We start from the raw sequence: 12,495 nt of genomic DNA on the forward strand, positions 1-12,495 counted from the left end.
CTGTAGCGTGGACTGGGTCTTAGCTCTCTGAAAGGGAAGCGATGAGTCTAGTATGAAGACAGTACCAGCACATAAAAAAATTGTACTCTGAGTGTATGCCAATGGAGACTCAACCCCAGGGGGAAGCAACCTAAACTTATTAGGACAATATTGTGACTGGTGCAAATTTAGGAATTCTGTATACCTCTGAATATGTGAAGAGGCGTGTTTTCTGTTGAACTTGTTGGAAGATAAGCAAGGCCCTTACTGTTGGACTCTTGGAGAAGGACTCACAAATAGGGCTGAATGTTGTTAGCCTGTCTGGGAGAAAAGCAGCCCAGATACCCATCCATTCTTTTCCTGTTAGGCTTCTTCTCTGCTGTATCAAAGGACTGGAGACCCCAGATCCCATTAGTTTGAGAGAAGATCCGGGCATAAGATCTTGATAACCATCTTCTTGTCTCCCCTTGCACATAGCTGGTACCGGAGCTGCAGCTTCCTCTCCCTAAGTTTGCTATGTCTGTGTCTGGCTAATATTATAAAGGTTTATCAAACTTCCAAGATATGGGGGCTAAACTAGTTGAAATACCACTTTTTAAATCAGACACATTCGTTACTCTGTGGACATCTCATACAACAAAGTTTCTAAAATGAGAGGATTTTTTTTTTCTTTCTTTGAAGCATGGTATAATGGCTACTTGTGTAAAATAGCTGGACAAGTGGGTGGATGTAATGCTTACTTTGAGATTCCCCAGAGAGGAGTGAAGGGAGACTGTTGCAATAACTTGCCAGCTCAATGGTGGGTTCCTTTCTAAGTGTGGTGAGAATATTTGGCTGAGGGAGTCTGGTGGGAAATGCCTCTCCAGGATGTTGGAGTTGGCCTCGTGAGCAACAGAGCCTGTTTGTAGCTTTAGAAACAAATTGGGAGGCCCTGCCAGTGCTTCTCACAGCCACTTTCCACCCACTCTTTCCTCCTTCATTATAGGTCCCTTTTGTTTTGCTTGCTTTGCTTTCACCTTTGGTTTTTGGATTGTGATATTTTCTTCTTCCCCATTTTGGAGCATATTAGCTTCATCCAGCTGAATTTTAGGCTTTGCCTGACTAAGGATGTGAGATAATTTGGGGAGACTTAAATAGGACAGGATTTCAAAGCCCTGCCAAATTTATGATTACAGGTAGATGCAAGCAAAGAGTTAGAACTTCACATCTTCAGCTAGTATGGTAGGAGAGGGGCCTTTTCTAGTCAGAGGATTTCTGTAGAGCCAGGTGGGGATTGTGGTGATAGCATCTGCAGCTTGTGTTCTTTCAATGCCCAGCACAGGATTCTCATGTAGGTTTTTCTTTCTGAGACTATTACTCTCCTTTTAACATCCAAGAAGAAGTGAATCCAGCAGCTGTGAGGCCTAGAGTACATGGCACCTGTATCCATTTTGGTTCTGTGTCGTAGTCTAGTTCATGGCAGCCATTGTGTCCCCAGCCCTAACCCCAGCATAAGCAGAACAGTTTATTTCTGGAAGATAAGAAGACCACTGGAAAACCACTGTAAAGTGAAAATTAATTGGGAACTCTTGTTCCAGTTATTGCTGTGTAACAAATCATCCCAAACTTAATGGTATAAAAGGACAACAGTTATTTATTATTGTTTTCTCTCATGGGTCTGTGGACTGACTGGGCTCAGCTAGGCAGTTCTTCAGCTACTCCGGACTCTTATACATTGGCCATCAGATGGTGGTGGGGACTGGAGGCATCTCAAAGGTTTTCCCACATGTCTAGCCATTGATGCTGGCTATTGGTTAGCTCTCAGCTGGGGCTGTTGGCCAAAACACCTACAAGTGGCTTCTCCATGTGGCCTGTGCTTCCTCTCAGAATGGTGGCTGGCTCTCAGGAGCTAGGATCTCAAGAGCTGTATAGTTTTTTATGACCTAGCCTTGGAATTCACACAGTATCACTCCCACATCATTCTGTTCATTGAAAGCAAGGCATTCCAATAGCCCATGTTCAAGGCGGAAAGGAATTAGACTTTCCGTATTGATGGGAAGGGTGTCAAAGAATTTATGGACATGCTTTAAAAACATCACAGCTCTTGATGCTGTTCTTCATCCATATTTAGATAATTTTTGAAAAAGAATTTTTTTTGAAGGAGATTTCTTGCAGAAGAGACCTATGGCACCCAAAATAGTCCAGCAGGCTGTTTCCATCTGCAGCTTGTTGCTACCCAGGTAGAAAGGGAGACTACACTCCCTGGCAGAATTTGGCTTTAGGCCAACAGTTTGACATGCTTCATATGGCATTCAGATCCTTTGGGTGGAATTAGTTTTCCCTCCCAAGCAGCGATTGTCTTTTCCCTGCACGTCAACCACAGTGGTGCCCTCAGCTGCTTCATCTCTGCCAAGAGTGCTGAGAAACTGTAAGGAAGAAGCGATCAGAGTTTCTGTACTTTTGTAATTCTTTATCACCGTATTATTCTCTTATACTTTCTGTTTCTTTACCAGTTTGGGGGCTGTCCTTTTTCTCTTCTCCCCAGGTGCTCTCCTGAGACCCTTTGTCTGGCAGGACTACTACCTCAGGCTAGATTTGGCTTCAGAACACACTGGTGTTTTGCTCATTGTATTCTTCAACTGCTTAATCATTATCATTTTGTTTTTCTGAAGCTCAGAGAGTCTGCTTTCCATTGTTGTCAAGTTAGTTCTCCAGAAAGAGACTGTCTGTTCTCCAAGTCCATGCTATAGAGCCTCTCAGGCTTGAAGAGTATATACATACAGTGTCTTAGAACTGCCACCACTTTTAGCTAGCTTAGACCAAGCAGCTGGCATCCTGAGAGGTGTTTGTTCTAGATTTCTCGTGAGTTAGAACAACATCTCTTGTTGAATCTCACAACTCCTAGCACATATTAGGGTCTCAGAACAATTATTTGATGTATTTCATGCTCTTAAAACTGGATTTATGCCAAAGCAAGAAGGAAAAAAAAAGGTGAAATAAGAATTTCTTCAGAAGTTTCTCATGCTCTTATTTGGTAAAATAAAGACTGTGGAGTAGCTGATTGGCTTCTATTTCCTGTCTCCTGGAACGCTTCTTCTTTGGACCCAGGTACCACCCCTTAAGGAAATCCAAAGGCTGTGTGGAGAGAGGAGCCCACATAAAGGAGGACTGAAGGCCTGTAGATCTAGCTGAACTTGCAGCCCATGGCTGGCCATGAACATTCCAGCCAAAGCCCAGTGAAACAGAAAATCCATCAGTCAGCCACAGATTTGGGAGAAATAATAAATTGTTTTTTTAAGCTAAAAAAGAAGAGAAAAGATTGTTGAGTTATTTTAAAGTATACTCATTATTTCCTCTCTCTAAAACTTGCCAGAATCATCCACCTGTTGTGACCTCCAGTGCTACTTACTGTCTGTCACAGAGAAGTAGCTCAAACGAGGGTCCAAAGAGTAGGGATAGAAACCTTCTTGAACACTGTTTAGTGTCTTCTCCACAGGAATGGTGGATGGAGCATGTAATACCTTCACATCTAAGTAGCTATCAGGTGGAAAAAGGCTAGTCAAGAGCATTTCTCCATCAACCTTGGTGGGACTGAAGGTCAGAAAATGACCGCTTGCTTAATACCAATTCTTTCTCAATTCCCCCATTCTGAATATCGGTGAAAGGTGACTGGTCAAGAGCTTATGCTGTTATGTCAAGATGATTGGCCAAGGCCACAAAGCAGTGAAATGATTCACTCCGTACACCAGTCTTGCGGTGATGTGATTCGTTTGTTCCTCAGCAAACTTCCAAGTCACGACACAGTGTGGATCTTTGGAGTTGTGGACCAAAGAGTCAAAACTGTGAATGTATTCATTGAATGCTCAGCATCTGTGGACATGCCCACTGAAAACAGTGTCATTCTGGTCACATGGGTAATGATGATTTAGTAAATTTTGTGGAAACTGAAACCTGGAGAGGTTTCTTTCTTTCTTTCTTTTTCTTTTTTTTTTTGTGCCGCATTGGGTCTTTGTTGCTGTGTGTGGGCTTCTCATTGCGGTGGCTCCTCTTGTTGCAGAGCACAGGCTCTAGGCACCTGGGCTTCAGTAGTTGCAGCACGTGGGCCCTAGAGTGCGCAGGCTTCAGTAGTTGCAGCATGTGGGCTTAGTTGTGGCAGATGGGCTCTAGGGCACACGGGCTTCAGTAGTTGTGGCGCATGGGCTCTAGAGCACAGGCTCAGTAGTTGTGGCACACGGGCTTAGTTGCTCCGTGGCCTGTGGGATCTTCCCGGACCAGGGCTCGAACCCATGTCCCCTGCATTGGCAGGCGGATTCTCAACCACTGTGCCACCAGGGAAGTCCCTGGAGAGGTTTCTTGACCTTTTGCATTAATGTTCCCTTTGCTAGGTAAGAAATGGGTGGGTGCAAGTAGTTCTGTGTTGCTGGGGCATAAAGTGAGAGACTTGAGGGGAGAAAAACGAGGCAATAAAGGAAGTAGGAACCAGAAGATGATACAAAACATGGAGTGTGAGGGTAATCTGATCAGCTCCATGAAGCCCTAGCAAAGACTGAGAAATGCAGGTCTGCAGAAATGCTTTGTACGGCCAGCACAATGCTTTAAAATGGATGTGAATGCTTTTTTCCACTTTGTCAGAGTCTTCAGCATTCTCTGTGGTTTTGTCTCTTATCTCTCCTCTTCCTGTTCCTTCAGTCACTGTCGGTTCCCCTGGCTACTACTTTACTGACATTTAGGCCATTTGTGTTGTACAGGTGTGTGCTACAGGTGTTTCTCATCTACTTTTACCAAATTTTGTTTTTTAAACCCTTGATGTGTGAAGCCTCCCTCCCCACCAAAAAAAGATTAAAACTTTTTGGGGAAAAAAATATATTCTCTTTGCTGTGATATGGTTGCCCTCCGCATCTCACTGGTGCTCTAAGATCCCAGTGGCCACCGCAGCTTCCCCCTCCCCACGCGCACACTGAAGACTCCTACTTTGCTTTGCCCCATCTGATGACTTTAGGACTGAATTGGTTGAGAAGAGACGAGAAAGAAGAGCTTCATATTATTTTTGATATTTCCTTTTCCTTGTAGAAGATGAATATTGCCAGAAGCGAGGGAGATAAACTAGATGCTCTGATTTAAGAGTCAGGGTGTAGTCATTCATTCATTCACAGGATATTTATTGAGCACATTCTGTGGCACTGTTCTAAAAGCTGGAGTACAGCAGTTAGACAGGTAAAGTTCTGTCTTCAAGGGACTGATATTCTAGGGGAGAATTAACATATAGCATGTAACTCCTGTGTCCATTTTGGAGAAGTGATAAATGTCACCTCTGTCTTACTTACCATGAGAGTAATGTCCCTCACCCCATTTCCTATTAGAGAATATTAAAGACCAGCCACATTTTTGCTGCATATCAACTTTTTGAGCAGTTCTTAAACGGCTTGATATGAGACTAAAGACTGACTGTGACTAAGATTAAGTCTTGAGGGAATTCTGAGATTCTCTTCAGAACTGATGATTTCTCTGAAAGGCCAGCTCTGTTCTGAGGGTTGTGGAAGTCTGTCACTGAAATGTGAACTAAGTGCAAGAGAGAACAAGAGACAAAGACAAAAAGAGAGGGAACTAGCTTTAAAAAGAAAGAGAACTGGCAGTGAGCTCAGACTATAGGTTTACACGGATAGTAATGTTTGGATGGATGGATGGATGGATGGATGGATGGATGGAGAGATAGAGAGATAGATAAAAATAAAAGAGAAAACCTGAGTACTAGGACGTTTTCTTTTTAAAATGAAAAATTGACCCAGCATTTCTATTGTGTCTGTTGAACTGGTGACATCAGGGACTGGCAGCCAGTCTTCCACTGACATCAGCAAGAGCAGATTGAAATCTCCACAGCAGAGTGCTCCCCAGCCCTGATAAGTAGGGCTGGTAATTGAATTAGAAAACATTCTGAGCTATCAGCTAATTATGCTATTCAGGCAATTGCTTTGTTCACGTCTGTTTCATCCTTGAATTGCCTGAGCGACTTTCTCACTGGGAGGGGAAGTACTTCAGTGTCCACGATAGAGGCACATATTTTGCGTCTCCCTCAATTATGCTACCTGTGCTTCCCTAGGGCAATACTTTGGCATTTCACATTATTACGGACGTTGTATGAGTTTTGATCGGCATTAGTTTTGTTCTAATTTGTGATTCAGTCTGATCTTTGTTTCCACGTGTCTGAATGTGTGCACATGCCTGTTATTCCAATGCTCTTTTCTTTCACAAAGGCAAATAAGCAATTTGATTTCCCTTCTTCCAGCAATCATACAATATAACAACTTGAAAGGCCCTAGTCATGCTTTAACATATTAAAGCCACTGATGGGAAAGAAATTAATCTAGAACAGCAGCTATAGTATTAGAAATGAAGGATTCACGTCAACTTCGTCTTTTGGTTTAAAAAAAAAAACCCACAGAATCTTCCCTTCCAAGCTCAGAAGTGTATGTGTTGTTTACTCACTTCATCCACTGGAAGAAATTAGTGGCTTTAGGTGTTAAAGACAGATAATGCTATTAAAAATCATAAGCAAAATCTGCAAGAGAAAAGAAGGTTCATCTTCTAGTAAGGATTTTTTGCAGTACCAAGCACTGATGATAAAGTTTACTTAACTTCTCCTTACATTTAGTTCCCACCTCTTATATAGTTTTGTGTTCAGGCTTAACTAGAAATGCCTCCTTGCTTCCTGAACACATTATCTAGAATTTGATGCCGAATTTCTTACGCTTGTACACTGAGGAAGCATGGGAGACTCCCAGTGCTTCTGGGGTCTCTTGGGACAAACACGTGCTTGTCCTTACCAAGATGGTTATTGCAAGCCACACATTCAGTGGGACTTTGAAATCCTCACTGAGAGTAGAAAAGAACTTGTAATTTTGAGGAACTTGAAAGGAGGCTGGTGTGGTGAGAGTGTAGTGGGCAAGGAAGAAAATGGCACAAGGTGAGGTGAGACAGGTAAGTGAGGGCTAGATCTCCTACGGCTTTGTAGATCATGAGAGTTTGGATTGTATTCATGCCATTCTCCAGTTGTTGCTGAGTGGACAGAGCATTTAACCTGAGTTGCCTATAGATTTGGTTATGGATGGGCACGTTGCTTTTTTTTTGCCTAGTGTACCTTGGAATGTTGGATGGACGGAATGGAATAATGTATAGTAAATGCTTCTTCCACACCTATGCAACCCTCAGTGTTTGTTCTCTCTTCTGAATATGTGTATTATCACTTTGAACTTCTGTATCAGCTATTTAATATTTAGTGTATGCTACATTATGGTTACGTCATTCATATTCTGTTCCTTCCAACTATAGATTATTAGCTCTTTGAGAACAGAGGCTTCAGGGCTAGCACACAAAGCTCTACACATAGTAAGCACATAGGGTTTTTTTTTGTTTGTTCATTTTAAGGATTTGAGGTTTCCTTTATTTAAAACTTTGTCTACAGGTTTTCAAAAATTATTACAAGTAATATATTTCATGTACTTTTGTATATGTTTGAAATTTTCTATTGTAACAAATGGAAAACAAAGTAGGTTGTTAAAAAAAAAGCAGTATGGTGCAAAGTACAAAACAAAAATCATCTGCTATATCATAGGGACTGCATAATTTTTGTTTTAATTGGTATTGTTAAAATTGCCTTTCCAAATGGCTCTTGCAGGTTTCCACTTTTACTGGCAATATCAGTTTCCTGATTTCTCGCCAGTGTTTGATACTGTCAGACTTTTCAACTTTTGCAAACCTGATTATTGAAAAATTGTATCTAGATTTACATTTCCCCAATTACTAGTAAAATTGGACATTATTTCATATGGTTATTGGCCATTTACATTTCTTTCCTCTGTTTATGTCCTTTGTCATTTTTTCCTTTTGAGTTGTTTGTCTTAGTGAACGCAAGAATACTTTACATATTCCAGGTACTCTTCCTCTGTTAATTGTATGGTAAATATTTTGTCCCAATCTCTTTTATTGTTTTACCGTTGTTTCAGCTTGCCTTTTGCATTCAACAGTAAAGCATAGTGGCCCTTCTTCCATTTTAGGGAGGTCAGTATTTTTGATGATGATTATGTCCCATGTATAGCCCAAGATAGTTTTCTGAAATGATCTTTTAGAATGAACTCCTTGGCATGACCTATCAGCCTAAAAATAGTCATCACCATTTGCTGTCTTGGCCCAATAGACCCCTTTTGTTTTCATATATTTTAGTTATTTTAAAAATAACTTATAAGAATAATGAAAGGATAGTTTAAAAAACTTCATTTGAAATTTTAATAATAATATAAATGTAGCAACCCCAATCTTTATTCCATATTCTCCTGGTTTTGAATATACATACCTGAAATGGGCACCTCTGAACTCAACTAACTACTCATCAACTGTCATGCATGAACCTGGAATATATACATCTTGAAAATACTGGTTCCAGACTTCAGATACATCTCTAATAGATTCTAGCTTGTTACTTCTGGTTCTTCCTGCATTTGTATTATCAAAATGCAAAACTTGAAGAATTTTTTGAAACCTTAAATGGCTCGTAATTTTGTTGAAGAGAAGACAACTATCTTCTTTGCTCCATAATTTAAACACTTTCATCTTTAGATTTATAAACATCAATCAAAATGATCAATTTTTTGAATTTTTTATTTCTTTATTATCTGTATCCATCTAGTCACTTTCGTATATTAACCTGCCCTCAGCATTTGTCCACTCATGAACTGTATCACATAGAATTTGGCACACAGACCCCATAAAAGATAAAAGAATGTAGTCATATGCCCTTTTAGCCTAACAGGATAGTCCAGGTTCTTGTTGCAAACTATTGCATGATGTAGTCGTAGGGGAGCAAGACTTTTCCTTCTACCCTTCTAGGTTCTTTTGGTTGGCCTGATAATCAAATTGACATAAGACAGATTTACAAGGGAAAAACCAATTTAATTTCATATGTACAGGAGCCCCATAAAAATAAGAGACCCAAAGGCAAGCCTCAGGCAGTTGAGGCTTATATGCCATCCTGAGCTAAGGAAGAGGATAGAGGCCTGGGCCTTTGGAGGGGAGGAGGGTCATTCACAGGACAGTAAGAAGGGCAGATGTTTTCCCTGCCACACAGATGTGTCATTCAGATAAAAAATGATCTCTGGTAATACCTCTCTCTCTGAGCCAGCTTCCCTACCTGGATTCTTTTAGGTAGTTAAAGGGGAGGTAGAAAGTTCTTCCTGTGTCTCTTGGGCCTTATCTTCAACTCAGAATAATCTGCACGCTGAAGCTGTGTGCTTTGGGGAGGCTCATTCTAAATCCCTCCAAAGGCCTTCCTGTTGAATGACTAACTGAAGGAGAACACCTATTTCCTTTTTGTTCTTAGAAATATACTGTTCACTCATCATTTCTTGAGTTAGAAAATTTGTCTAGTATATGGTCATCTAAAGACTCATAGTCTGAAATTTTGCCTTTATGATAAATGTTACCATCATCATTAGAGTCTTAAGTGCTGCTATTTGTCTCTTTGCACTCACCGTCTGATTTGTCTAATTGTGAAATGTCTTCCTCTGTCAATTTTCTTCTCAATGGCATTATGGACAGAAAATTTTAAAATTCTGAACTCTCAGCTGTGCTCAATTAAAGCTAAGTGCAGACTACAAAGATAGTGTCTCAAGTCTTTTGTACCTTATTGAAAGATGATGCATACTTTGGACAGTGCAGTGAGAAAATTGAAGGATAATATAATTGAATCACTTTTGTATCATCCTTTTTGGGGATTTCATCACTCTTCCTTTCTCTTGTCATTTGTCTTTTTTTTAAAGCACAGTTGTAAATAATCCAAGATATAGGAAAAAAAAAAGACCACTAAGATTCAATAATATAGCTTAAATTTATAAAAGCTTGTGCTGGACCCATATGGTAGTTACAAGATAGAATGAGTTTTACTCTATTTTTGATAATAAGTATAATTTCCCTTTGTTGTTCAGAAGACTCTAAGAAGAATAAAATTATGAAATAACAATCCTCCCAAGTAGTAAGGAATAGTTCCAAAAAGAAAGTAAAATTAGGCCCAATGGACGTAATGTTATACCAAGGACTGAGTTGACCGGAAATAAATACTGACTGTATTAGTGAAGCTTTTAGTGTGGAGTCAACTGGAATGGAAATAACGTTTAATTCGGTTTAGCCCTTCTTTACTACACTGAAGCCTGCAGGAGTTTGCTCCAGCTTACAACTTTCTGTTCTGACCTTCCCCTTATCTGTGCAGCACGGACAGAAAGAATAAATTAACTTCTTTTTGACTGAGGTAGCTGCTTCCTCCTCCTGTTCATTTTGTTTGCAGGAGCCCTGCTTTATCTCGTGTGTCTCTCTTCTAAGCCTCTTTTCTCTATCAAAGCCCTTGAGCTGTTAGCTGTTGAAGTGAAGTGCATCTCTGTAGAGCACAGAGCACTGCCAGCATCCCAGTTGGGGAGAATCTCTAAGAGGTGTGTATGCCAAGCACGATATCATTGTGTGCAGGCATTGCAGGAGTCTGCCAAACTCCGGGGGTAGGCTGCCAGTACAAATGCCACGTTGACATGACATTTACAAGTTGAGAGTCTGGAAAAGGACTGGCAGTGGAACACCCTTCAGCTACCTCATTTAGGTTGGCAGTTTCAGGGCCAACTTTTGGTTTTTAGACTCAGAAACCGTAGTCAAGAAGTAATACTTCGTATAGAATTTAAAACTATCACTGCCGCTTTTTCTAGTAAGTGATGAATCCTGTTAGCCTGTTCCTGGGATGCAGGATAAACCAGAGTGGTAAGAGTGTAGAACCTGGAATCAAATCTGGATTTGAATGAGGGCTTTATCACTTACTATGTAACCCTGATCAAGTTACTTAATCTATGTAAGTTCTCATTTTCCTATCTATAAAATAGGGATAATACCACTTTCATCATAGGGTTATCAGATGGATTAAATAATATCCTTAAAAGTGTAAGCACTTTTCCCAGTGCCTGTTCAATACTAGGTATTCAATAAATGTGAGGTATTTTTCACATTCTTTCAAAACTTGTGAGAAATTCAGGTTTTTAACTGTTCCTATCTATATTTTAGTAAAAAGTAAAAAGATTCTCTCTTTGACTTAAGAATTGCCAGAACAGTACGCACAGGAAGCCCAGAACATAGTTTTCTCCAGCTCTCTAGGAAAACTTAGAGCCAGAGTCAGGATCATTTGAGCATTTTGGCATCTCTACAGTTTCTTAGGTACAGAAACCTTTGATGTATTAAGAATTTATTTCTGTAATAGCAGTCCTTTGATTGAATTGGAATTTTTCTATGGCAAATTCTAATGCAAAGTGCAGACCTAGAGCTATTCTGAAGGATATCCTGTGGCTTAATAGAGAGGCTGTCATTTGGGTGCAGGTAAGAAGGTACTTGGTCTTGATTAAGTCTTTTATCAAGATCTAGTAGCTAAATAACAGACTTTTCTGTGCTGCTTGTATAAAATACAATCCTCACCATAGCACTTTGTTTATTTCCTTTAATCATTTTCAATACATTAGTAAATTCTCTCAAATGATAAAATTCTGTCTTTTCTTTTTTCTCTTGTTTTTCAGATCTTCAAAGTTGTTGCGGGCATTCTATGTTCCCTTCCTGTCAGATCAGTATACAGTGTATGCAAACTACACCATCCTCAAACCCCGGAAAGGAAAGCAAATCAGGAAGAAAAGTGGAGGTTAGCACCATGCCTGTGGCCCCAAAGGACAACCATCCTGTTAACTGGTAATTCCACTGACAGGACTCCCTCCAAGTCATCGTTTGTAACATTTGTAATAAAAGCTGTCTGACAAGAATACTGGAATCTGGGCTCTTTGGGCTTGTCAGAGTCAATCACATTCACTTCTTAATGTGTGTCTCTGTTCTGCATGTGTGTCTCTGTTCTGCATGTACACTTTGTGCAGCTAGGTGGAGAAAGGCCCTAAAGTCCGGGTAGATACATTGCTCCACATCTCATTGTTTTTCTTCTGTTCAATTATTTACTAGACCGGAGAAGAGTAGAACCAGCTTTCAGGAAGAATTGAAAATCCCGGGACTGGATGGCTGTGTTGAGCTGTTCTACACACTCTGGCTTGGCATCCAAGAACTAGCCTCCCTTGGGCCGTATGAGCTTCTCCACCAAAGCTCTTTGGCAGCTCCTAGCAGACCTTCTCGTTCCAATCCTAGTGCTGAAAATGAGCACAGCCTGATTGCCAACCTACATGTCCTTTTCACCTCCAGCAAGACTAAGCTTTTCTAAAGCACGTCACAGGACCAGGACCCTACCCTGGAGGTATCTCAGGAAAAAGGCAACCAGTTGAGGAACTGTGGCTTAATTTCATTACATAGGATGCCTCTTGCTTTCATCTTATTTCCTTTACAACAAACTATAACTATATGGGTTTGGGTTTTTGTTTGTTTGTTTATTTGTTTTTTAAGTTTTAGCATGCTGTTTCTTGAATTCAAGACTTCCCTGTATAAAGGTATCAACAGACCAGACTATAACTGTACAGGACATATGTGGAGAAA

General features: G+C 40.4%; 1 protein-coding gene across 3 annotated transcripts in view; it reads left to right on the forward strand.

Annotated features, from left to right (window-relative positions):
- ALG9 (ALG9 alpha-1,2-mannosyltransferase) overlaps window positions 1-12,011 on the forward strand; it is a gene marked incomplete at both ends in the record, with an annotated part of 87,529 nt that extends 75,518 nt beyond the window's left edge. For 2 of the 3 annotated variants that reach the window (XM_079708723.1, XM_079708724.1), the window contains one exon: window positions 11,547-11,751. In XM_079708723.1, the coding sequence (XP_079564849.1) occupies window positions 11,547-11,670 (124 nt within the window). Of the gene's footprint in view, window positions 1-11,546; window positions 11,752-11,973 lie in introns of those variants that run through there. The other variant, XM_079708722.1, reaches the window with a different exon arrangement.
- Window positions 12,012-12,495: the final 484 nt, after the last annotated feature.

Source organism: Hyperoodon ampullatus (assembly GCF_949752795.1).
Source record: "Hyperoodon ampullatus genome assembly, chromosome: 7".
Lineage (NCBI taxonomy): Eukaryota > Metazoa > Chordata > Mammalia > Artiodactyla > Ziphiidae > Hyperoodon > Hyperoodon ampullatus.